At 41.4% G+C, this 11240-nt stretch overlaps 1 protein-coding gene across 3 annotated transcripts; it reads left to right on the forward strand.

The window, feature by feature from the left end:
• The first annotated feature begins 115 nt into the window (after nt 1–115).
• Nucleotides 116–10552, forward strand: LOC128887344 (TOX high mobility group box family member 3-like). Of its 3 annotated transcripts, none has more exons than XM_054143142.1 (9): nt 116–145; nt 2233–2382; nt 2552–2673; nt 4086–4431; nt 4756–4868; nt 4976–5111; nt 5724–6122; nt 6425–6565; nt 6656–10552. In XM_054143142.1, exons 1-9 carry the CDS (start codon nt 131–133, stop codon nt 6995–6997), a joined length of 1764 nt encoding a protein of 587 aa, XP_053999117.1. In that variant the 5' UTR covers nt 116–130; the 3' UTR covers nt 6998–10552. The 3 variants fall into 3 exon arrangements, with proteins under 3 accessions (XP_053999117.1, XP_053999116.1, XP_053999118.1); XM_054143141.1 differs by lacking the exon at nt 116–145 and adding an exon at nt 563–596; XM_054143143.1 differs by lacking the exons at nt 116–145; nt 2233–2382; nt 2552–2673 and adding an exon at nt 3428–3580.
• Nucleotides 10553–11240: the final 688 nt, after the last annotated feature.

Here is an 11240-nt window from a genome sequence, read left to right on the forward strand (position 1 = left end):
GGGGGGCGGCGCGCGCGTCCGATGACTAGAAAGGACGGCGGGTATACATATATACCGGGTACACGGGGTCTGCGGATCTCATTCGCTCGCGGGAAACGAGGAAACAGGCGAATGGGAACGCGAACGTACCATGGGAGTAGGAAAGGTACGACTGCATCTTGGCACGGCTGGATAGGTGGAACAGTATGAGGAGCCAGTCCTGGGGAAAGGGTTTCGAGGGGAGAAGGAAGGACCGCGGGGGTGGAGAGAGAAAGAAAAGTTTGGAAGCAGCGGAGGAAGAAGATAGATAGACGCGTATTCGATTCGCTGGAGATGGAACGAGGGGTCGGGTAGAGGGCGGCGAGGGGGTGGGGTGGGGTGGGGTGGGGGGGTAGTAGGAGGTAAGAGTAGTTGAAATAGGACGGGATGGGGTGGGATGGAACGGACGGGCACAGTGTATACGCGTACACACGGGGAAAGGGGGCGGCATGGAGGGGCACGCAAGCCAAAGGGACGGGTGTAGAGAAGAGAAGCGAGAGCAGAAAACGATAGAGTAAGAGAAACACGGCGAGTTAAGGGGTAACGCGATGGGCATGGGGGAGAGAAGGGAAGCAGAGGTAGGTGTACTCGATCAATAGGCAAGTACGTTCCTTCAAAGGAAAATTCCTGACGCTATTAAATCCAATTTAAAAACTTTTATTCCCCGGGTGGCCCGACAGTCTGCACGGGCGAATTTATTTTCCGACGGTCTCCTCCCTGCCCATGCCGTTCTCCCTCGCACGCCGACTTCCCCTCCCGTCTCTTCTTTGTACCTCCGAAGAAACGTAAATTGATAAACATTAAATTATCCTGAAAATAACTGCGTGCGCGGTTATATGATGCGTTATGCCGTTGCCGCGACTGGTATGTCGCTCGGAATCATGCGACGCGTTCAAAAGGAATCCCGAACGCGTTCGAACCAAATCATAACCAACCTCTGTTTCCATCGCGCACCGACTTACACGTCCTCTGTATTTCATTGCTGTTCCGTCAATGTTTTGTAACAATGGTTAACGGAGAAACTCGCGTTTGCATTTTACGCGAGCACCAAGTCGATCACAATGGGTCTGTTGCAATGCGAAATATTAACACCTCGGGCGCGACGTGATTTTCCGGATCTCTTGCTCCGCGTGGCCGAGCAATGTTCCAACATTTGGTCGGTGGAATTCTCCAATCCTCGTTTCGAGGTATAGCTTACACGATGCCAATCGTATTATGATGTCAGTTCTCTTTGACCCCCCCCGGATTCTGTTCTGGTACGATAAAGATGTTAGAGGGGTGGGGAGGGGGGTGGGGGGGGGGGAGAAAAAAATTAAAAAGAGTAGATAAAATATGCTTGTTCACCCTTCCACGTATCCGCCGTATAAAGCGCTCGTAATTTTTGAATCTTACGAGATGAATATGCCGATTTTTAATATTACGCTGTGCGCGTAATCCAACCTAGAGCACCTATTTGTTACCGGTCTTTTGTACAATTTCGATATTTTATTGATAAATGTTTTCTAGAGGAAAAACAGAAATGATTGATAGTTTATCGAAGAATGTAATAGATTCGTGTGCTGTTTCGATCTGACAATGAGAGGCGCGAACGGAACGAATTGTAAACTGAAATAGTCCGACTCTGTAGATAGACTAGTACGGTTAGCATATTTTTCGACTTCGTTCGATCTCGTACAGATATTCTCTATGGTTGATGTTCGTCTTCGCTGCCTTTGCCTCCATCTTGGTTATTCGCCCGATATGCCAGTTACGAAAACTAATATAATACACGATTATCATTTGTGGATACGATTAACGAATGATCGACAATCATGACTGTTGATTATTAACGAATAATCAATAATCATGATTAATGATTAACAAACAATCCAAATGACTCGTGATTAATGGTCGGTAACCATGATTGATGACCGATGAATTGTCAACAATCACGAATAACGAGCGATGATTACCGAACGATGAACAATCGCGAATAAATTCATGTTTATAAATTATTACAAATAACGAATCAGCAACAATCATGATTAATGAACGATGATTAACGAGTTAATAAGCAATCATGCACCGATAATTAACGAACGATGAACGATCACGAATAATTTCACATTTATAAATAATTATAGTTATCGTTGTCCAAGTTAGTCCCATGTCCGATGCACACGGAATCACGCAAACGTATAATCAGTTATCCAACAGCTTTGTTTCTCTTCGTAGACGTTTCACACACCAAGTTTCGGCGACGAGGACTTTGAAATCCCCTCCATTCACTCTCATTCGCATCAACAACAGCACCAACAGCAACAACGCCAACAACAGTCGCAACAGCAATCTCAGCACGATCCGATGCACGGCTATCAGTCTCAGGTGAGCGAAAAATTTTATTCAGTTTTTCTTTTTTTCTTTATTAAACCTCGAGAATTCCGTTGAAATTATATATAATTGTGAAATGGCTTGTATTATTAAGCATTACGTTTCATCGTAGAATAAATACGATATACATATAAGATACAATCGGTATCGATCGGTTTTGCAGATGATGCAGAACACCGGTGGTGGTATCCAACAATCCCCCGACGGATTGAATCTCGATCCTGGTGGATATCAACAATCGCTTTATTTGCAACAAGACCACTCGTTACAACCGATCAGCGTCAGGTATTAGAAAATTATATTTCTCTGTACGTGCAATTATCACTTTGACCACCTTTATACTAGAAACGTACGAAAGAAATTATCGAATATTCTCGTACGTGTGGTTTCTCAGCAAAACGAGTCAAGTATCGTAGTAAGCGCTACGAATGAATTCTAACTCCATTGTGTACCGACTCGCGCACCCGGCAGCTGTCTAAATAAAAGCCGGTTTTTGCCATCCGGAACAATGCTTCTTCTCGTCTGTCGCATTCAATTTCATACTTTAATGAAAATTAAAATATTCTTACACTTTTAATCGATCGATGAAACTTTTTTTTAGAAAAATGAATCTAAACAAAATGTATAATTCGTATATCATACATGTTAATTAGTTTTCTAGAATACTTTATTATCTGAAATTTCTCTAAGGTTACTCTACGAAATACAGTGGGACGTATTTCTATTTCAAGAATATGATAGTTGCGAGATTAGGTAACATGTTATTCGAATTAGCATTTTGAAGTGATATCGACGACATTAGATGCATTCAGCAGAAGCAACTGTCGAGTGGAAACAGAACATTCAAGAGAGAATTACTCGACAGTCGTCTTTGCCGAATGTACCCGTTGAAATAGACGTTCAAACATGCCGGGTCTGGGACGTAGGGGAAATTGGGCCTGTAGAGTTGCATGCCTAGCGAGGCCGCTGCTCGCAGCGCCGCGATGCGGGTCACAAGTCACAACATACATCAGCCGTTATTGCGAACAAACCAGTGAGAAGTGAGACGGCGGAAGTGCACGTGTTTGCTGAAAATGTTGAAAAATTGGTGGCAAAAACACAACTTGTAGAATCTCGAATAACTAATCGAATTAATCGATTGCCGGCCTGAATATTCTCGGTGAATGTTCGTAGAAAATAACGAGTGTCAGCCGTACGTATCGCGAGCTCAGTCTTTAAAATCACTAACGCGTTAAAAATGAGTCAGAGATACGAGGGAAGTCGCCAACGGCTGATTGCAAACGCGCGCGAACAAATAAATTGTCATGCTAGCCAGCGACCGATTTCCTTTCCTCTACGATCTAGGCTTACTCGAATTTTATTTCAAACCAAGAAAAAAGTATTTACAAATGAAATGATAACATTTAGCGTGTTACTAGTGTAGCGTAACTGTAGTGTTACGCTAGTGCGAGCAAAACAAAGGCTTCTCCGTTTAATATAAATTGGACTTTCTGTATTATCAAGAAATTTTTATTTAATTTTAAAATTGATTAATTTGCAACTATATTCGCAAAATAGAAATACAATGTAAAAACAAAACCGATTAAACGGATCGAAACGACATATATATATATATATATATATCGATATACATATAGAACTTTAATATAAATTGTTTTTAGTCACTTTAACCTTGTATTTCATTGATATTGTTTCAGTTCGACGTACAGTAACTCGCAGGGATCGTACGCGACAATGAGTTCACCTCGTCAGCACCACGAAAACCAGCAGATGATGTTGCTTCAGCAACAACAGCAGCGACAGCAAGCTCAAATGCAGCAACATATGCAGTATATGCATAATCAACAGCAGCAGCAGCAGCAACAACAACAACAACAACAGCAGCAGCAACAACAACAACAACAACAAATGCAACAGCAGATGCAGTACAGGAGCCCGACGGGAGGCAGCCCGCCCGCAATGCAGCAAAACACTGTTCCAGAACCAAACAACAACACTACCACCAGCGAGGACAGCGACGACAGCACGCCACACTCCGGGATGGTAAGTGAAAAAAATGTCGATTCGAAAATATTACCACTTTATTATAAAATTTATTCGAATGAATTGTCGATGTACCACCGAGTCCCAAATGTTCGGAAACAAGCTGTATTGAAAAATCAATGTACTTGTGCTCGCCTGTAACTATCTCGGGGCCCACCAGTTTGTCGGCCATATTGCTGCGTCGCTGTGGCCATTGGCTGGCCGCGCATGCTCCAAACACCCTGCTTGTATAATAATAATACATACTGGTTATATACCTGCTACGTTGGGTTCTCTCGCCCTCCCATAAAGGATCCCTTACGAATCGCAGTTGTGTTTGTTTAGATCACAGGTATCAAACGGCCCTCGCCTGAACCAGCAGACGTTGGAGCAAAGAATCAAAGGAAACCAAAGTCGCAGAAGAAGAAGAAAAAGAGAGATCCTAACGAGCCACAAAAGTGAGTAATTTTCTCACGGTTCAAGCGTTGTTCGCGCTGAAAACTGTGCCAATCAACTAATCTGGACATACAAATGTTTTTATAATGCACGAACGATTATGTTCCAGGCCCGTTTCGGCGTACGCTTTGTTCTTCAGGGACACGCAGGCAGCGATAAAGGGACAAAATCCAAATGCGAGCTTCGGCGAGGTGTCCAAGATCGTTGCTTCGATGTGGGACGCTCTGGATATCGAGCACAAGAACGTGAGTACTTGTTGCATGATTCTCGCTGGTCAGAAAATAATTCCACGCTAGAAGAATAACAAAATTATATTTGCAATCGTAATTGTCAATTATATCACATTTTATCCAGCTTGGAATTCGCACCTGTAATTATACGCTCGTGCTCAATTATCTAAGGGGTAGTTACAGTGTAATCGTATCGCGAAAACTGATACTTATATTTTTATCGTAAAATTGAAAGGTTGTAATTCCGCTATGAAACCAACAAATGAACCGTAAACCAAACATGTTGCAACCGAAACAACCAGTTTGAATTTTAACTCGAAATCTTGCATGCGCGTATCGAATTAATATAACTAGTTGGTGTCGCGACTTTTTATTTATAGACTATACACTTGTTCGGTGGTCGCCATTAATTAGTTTCACAATATCTAGTTGACGCGTGACGAATCAAGACTTTTTCCATCGTACGTTCGGACATAAATAAATAAGAGAAACGTTGTAGCAAAAATGTAGAAACCGAATCTGGACAATTTTATGTGAAATGGAGATAAGAAGCAACTACTTGAAATGATATTTCTCGCGACGTTCTTTTTAAATTTTTATAAGTTTTAAATTCTTGCGTTTTCGTAGGTTTACAAGAAGAAGACCGAAGCCGCGAAGAAGGAATACTTGCAGGCTCTGGCGGCTTACAGAGCATCCCTCGTCAGTAAAGGGGCAGCTGAAAATGAACAACAACAACAACAACAACAACAACAGCAGCAGCAACAGCAACCGTCACCGCAACAGCAGCAGCAACAACAGCAACAAGTTCAGTACGCAGCGTACGGCAGCTACGCCGGAAGTGGAACACCCGGGAACGTTTCTTATCAAGTGTACAGCCCGCAACCTCAACCGCCGTCGCCTCAGCAACAACACGCGCATCAGCATCAGCATCAACATCAGCATCAGCAGCAGTCGCAACAAATGCAAATGAAAAAATCCCCCCATCATTTGGCAATGTCAGGAAATCAGCAACAACAAACGCAACAGGTGACGATATTTCTTTCCCCGTATCAAAATCTCTATGGTTATTCTTCGTGAAATGATTTCTAGTTTTTCATATTTAAATAAAGTAATTTGACCGTGTAATAAATAACATTTTTTAGCGTTAAAAAGGTAATGTATTCATTAAGAAATTTATCAACGTTTCGTCCCGAGTTGCTGGGTGGACACATCGGTAAGGTTGATCCAGAAAACTCTTGTATAGAATTCATCAGGATTAGACCTACCGATACCGAATTAAATTAACTATAACAATTGTTATTTCTCTGTTAATTTCATACTTTATTTAGGGTTTGATGAACAATTCAATGGCGCCGACACATATGTCCCAACAACAACAGCAATCGCAGTCACAGTCGCAGCAGCAGCAACAACATATGCAACAGCAGCAGCAGCAGCAGCAGGTCTCGCAGCAGCAATACATGCAACAGGTTAGTGAGATTAGCTGTGAACAAAACGAAAGATTTTGATGGAAATTTCCAATTCTCAAACTATCGAGGCTCTCTTTTTCTCTGTTCCAGGTACAGCAACAGCAAGTACAGCAACAGGTGCAGGCACAACAACAGTCGCAGCAACATCACCATCATCAACAGCAACAGATGATGCATTCGAGTAATCAAAAAGGGGATTCGTTGTCGAGCCCGCCGTCAGTGAACTCTACCGCTCAAGCGACTATGGGCGGTCAGAGACCCGCGTCTAACGCATGCATACGACACGGATGCCCGAATCCCGCTGTAGCCAACAGCGAATGGGAGGACGAGTACTGCAGTAACGAATGCGTGGTTAGCCATTGCAGAGACGTGTTCACTACGTGGGTGTCTTCGAATCAAAATCCGCAGCAAAACTTCTCGACCGTAAAATAAGAATCTGTACACTATGATTGTAATAGCGCGATAATCCTGAACGCGTACGGCTATCGTTCGTTCCTAACCGACACGAGCACGCCTCGATGCGTTTTGTGTACATAGATTGACATGGAGGTCGCGTAAAATCAAAAAAGAAGAAAAAGAAAAAAAAAGAATAAATAAAAGAGAAAATCCCAGACCGACGACATGAACACACACCGGTCTCTCTCTCTCTCTCTCTCTCTCTCTCTCTCTCTCACTCGCTCGCTCACTCGCGCGCGCACACACACACACACACACACTGGTGCGTCATTTCAGTGAAAGACTGTTTGCGACAGCACGATGCTTGCGAACGCCGGATACTCCACTTTGATTAGGGCTGAGACTATTATTCGGATGTTACTGTTTTAATTTCATTTTTTCCGTTGTAGGTTTCCTTGTATGACAAAATTAGCCAAATGTTATTACATATTACGGCTACTTAAACGCATATGGATGTTAAGATATTCCGAATTAACTTAGGAAACTCGAGTTCGCGATAGTACTCGTGTAATGAAGTATCCACATCGTATTTAAATCATGCTTGACGAATATTTGAATCGCTAAAGGATTAGAATAAAAAACTGATTTGACGAGTAACCCTATTCTCGACGGATCTTCCGGCGCCATGACAAGCATCCTCGCTGTTATCGCGAAAGAGTATTAGAATCGCCAAAGTAGCCGATTAAATCGGGCTGTAGTTGGAAGGAATCGATATATCGTCGTCGTCGCTGTGCATTTTTCGAAGCAATCGGAAACGAAAGAACGATGAATCGAGTGTAAGTAAAATTGCATTCCTGTGGACGTGGTTAGTTAGCGACTCGTTTAACAATAATAAAGGTAATTTCGTAGGAATATATTCACAACCATAGGATACGTGTATTTAAAAGTTGTTTGCTTGGCCATGGAACGTGGGGTATTGATTGTGGTCGCAACGAACTCTAACACACGTATCGTACAATCGTTCGAACGTGCGATCGAAGGCACGAAAGTTGTCCTAACATCGTAGAAATCGGCATTTTCGAATAACTACCTTAGTTTCCGCAACGCTAACACAACTGTCGAGTCTTCGGTTGTACGCTAGCGAAATTAAGTAGCGTGACTTACGATCTCACGATACGGTGAACATACTCGTGGACCAGAGAGTCTGCGTATCAATGACGCGCACTCCGTTTCAAGTTCTTTCGCGAGTTCCAAAGTTCGGCGCGCGTATTCGAATCGACGAAAATACGCTTCCGCGAGATTCCCACGTAAAAGAAGGGATTAGGAAAACTGATTTAAACAGCGAACGAACTGGTGGTTGCGTTCTCGTTTCGAAAAAGGTGGCTGCGGACTTGCAACGCAATTTATTTTTGTATAATTTTACAAACGATCGATCCCATATATAGCAATACGCGACTCACGACGGACACGAGTAAAGAAAGAGCGACGACGTCGAGTGGTTCAGTATTGATTTGGACGGTTTCCGGTAGTTTTGTTTGTTACACACTTGGTTCGTTTGACGACCTATTTCGGGAAGATTTGTCGCGTATGGACTCCGATGTCGTTGTTCTTTAAATTGATTGCTGGCGAGCAGAGCTAGTGGTGGGACTGATACAAATCGTATCAACGATACATTATACGCATCTACCTCGCGCATAAGTGACATTTGGGTGAATGATTTCACCGCTGGCAGCGCTAATACTTGGCGAATACCCGTGTACTTTGTTCAAGTTTCGATGCTATTGAAATTAACGCTATCAATCGGTATCAATACCAAGTAGATATCGATATATCGCTGTAAATATAATATATATGGAATAGGAACTAAAATTTAATCGTTGCGAAACAAGCAATCCAAAGAAATAGATACAGTTTCGAGTAATTAACGTCTACTCGATTTTTACGGTATCGAATCGATGCATATTCGTTATAAAAGTTGAGATGTTGGTTGAAAAAGTATTAGGTATCGTACGTAATCTATTCGTGTCAGTACTCGTCCGAGCATCCAAATGGTTCAAGAGGAAACGATACTTTGTTTTCTAGTATCGATGGCATCGATACGGTATCAGTCCCATCATTGTCCAAAGCGAACCCGTGTCGTTATTTATTTGAAATTAGTCGATTGTTCAATAACGTAATCTCCTGCAGTAACGCGAGCTTTCGATCGTGGGAGAAGCATCTAAAATCGATTATCGAACTTCACTAGGCACGCAGTAGAGAAGACCGCGTACGCGCGGCAACATATGTACGCACCAAATGTGCACACAAACGCAACGCGTATGCGCGGAACGTTCATCTTGCCAAACTTTCGTGATTCTACGAGACTCTGGATCGCTGAAAGAAGCATTTGGGAATAGCGTGCTATAATGTTTGTATTGAAAGATGTAACGTTTCCGTGTGACCTTATCGATATAAGTTTTTTTAAAATCTCTTTTTTTTTTTAACATCCCTGTACATAGAGAAAGAAATATTCCATAGATTTTTAAGTATACACGATGTAAACATAATCGATAGTGTACCATACTCTGATAACAACCTTCGGTATATCATAAAAGCATACGAATATAAAACAAAACTGAATCAGCATTGTGCATATATATATACCGGGTGATTCTGGAGATTGGCACAAACTTGTAATTCGTTTCCACGCGAATTATACGAAGAATAGTTGAATTCCGTAACGAGGACTAATTTTTGAATAGTATTTCATATTAAAAGTATTGTTGCGTAGGTCTTTTATGTATGAATCGATAACGTGTTGATAAAATATTTCTTAATCAAATGATTTAGAGTTGACTTTATCCGTCGGACGTTCCACGATAACCTCAATTTTTCAATGTGTATTTGGATCCTTTGCGAGAGAAAATCAACGAATTGAAAAACGTGTCCCGTAAACATAATTAATCATACTCGATAAGTTGAAGATTAAGTCAATATGTAAAAAGAAATCGATAGTATTCAAACAATAATTGTATTCGTTGAATCCACGTAATGGAATTGTTCTAGTTGAGGTTATTGTACGCGAGCAAGCAAAGAAATAAATTTGGAAAGATGGTCCTCGGTGCATTATTCAATTCTTCTTGTGTCTTTTCATAGAAAGAAACTAAAGTTTGTTTTAGTATTTAGAATCACCATCTATAGATAAGCACGTACGTACGCATATATGTCATGTGAACGTATACGCGTCACGCTCTGGTATACACACCTCTATAAATATATATATATATGTACGTATGTATGTATGTATTATCGTATAAATGTAGAAGTGTGTACTTACGGGCGTGTACATACACATGCATACACAAAGTGTAAAAAGTAATTGCCAATGCATTGCCGAGTAAAACTGAGCGGACATCGATTCACCTACGACACTATTCGAGAGATACACGAAGCAAGGCACAGAGGAATAAATCGTATAAAATCATCGCATCGTGTAAACCATGATAAAAATAGAGGAAACAAATTTTCCTCCGACATTAGTCATAATCGCGTCGAGATCTGTATACTAAAAAAAAAAAGGAAAAGAAAATAAATTTAGAAAATATCGAGTTACCTATGTTAGTAGCAGTGATGGACATTCATGGGATTTTTCCTGATCATGCGCATTGGAGCGAGCGTTGCAGTCCTCAATGCTGTATATACTTACTTAGAATTTAGGGTACCATTGGATCCCAATAAGGAACAAAATATAATAATGTCCTCTTCTTTTCCTCGATGATTCCTGACGTGGACGCCTGCGGTTCGTTATCCATTTTTTTTTAAATTTTCCCTAATATTACACTCACGAACACTAACATTCTTGCATCACTCGAATATCATGTTCTTATACTTAATATCAGAAGTAAAATTCGAGTCAAATTCGATTAGTGCCACCTCCTCGTTCATCATGATCTCCTCATACAAAAGGTAAGTTTCAAGTAAAAAATAAAAATTATGATACCTACTCGTTCACTACGTTCTCCTGATACAAGAGGTAAGTATCGATATTTAATTAAAAGTTTGCTACTTCTTTGAGTATCATCTTCTCCTGATATTAAAATGTAAAATTTCCTCAGAATTTCGATGCGTACTATTACGTACAATGTATTTCTCGTGCCACCTCTTCGCACAGGTGCACATGAACGAAACGTACCGAAAATTAGCCCCTTAAATTAGGCAACCTGTACTGACAGACATGTCGATCGGTTGCCGGTCCGTAGGCGCAAACCTGCCACCTCTTCGCATATCATGTGCTCCTGAT

The sequence above is a fragment of the Hylaeus anthracinus genome, unplaced genomic scaffold (assembly GCF_026225885.1).
Source record: "Hylaeus anthracinus isolate JK02 unplaced genomic scaffold, UHH_iyHylAnth1.0_haploid 11985, whole genome shotgun sequence".
NCBI lineage: Eukaryota > Metazoa > Arthropoda > Insecta > Hymenoptera > Colletidae > Hylaeus > Hylaeus anthracinus.

Coding starts and splice junctions, on each gene's coding strand:
- LOC128887344 (XM_054143141.1), top strand. CDS start 567: ATGGGCATGGGGGAGAGAAGGGAAGCAGAG. Junction 5,112..5,723: donor TGGATATCGAGCACAAGAAC/GTGAGTACTTGT, acceptor GCGTTTTCGTAG/GTTTACAAGAAGAAGACCGA. Junction 6,123..6,424: donor AGCAACAACAAACGCAACAG/GTGACGATATTT, acceptor TACTTTATTTAG/GGTTTGATGAACAATTCAAT.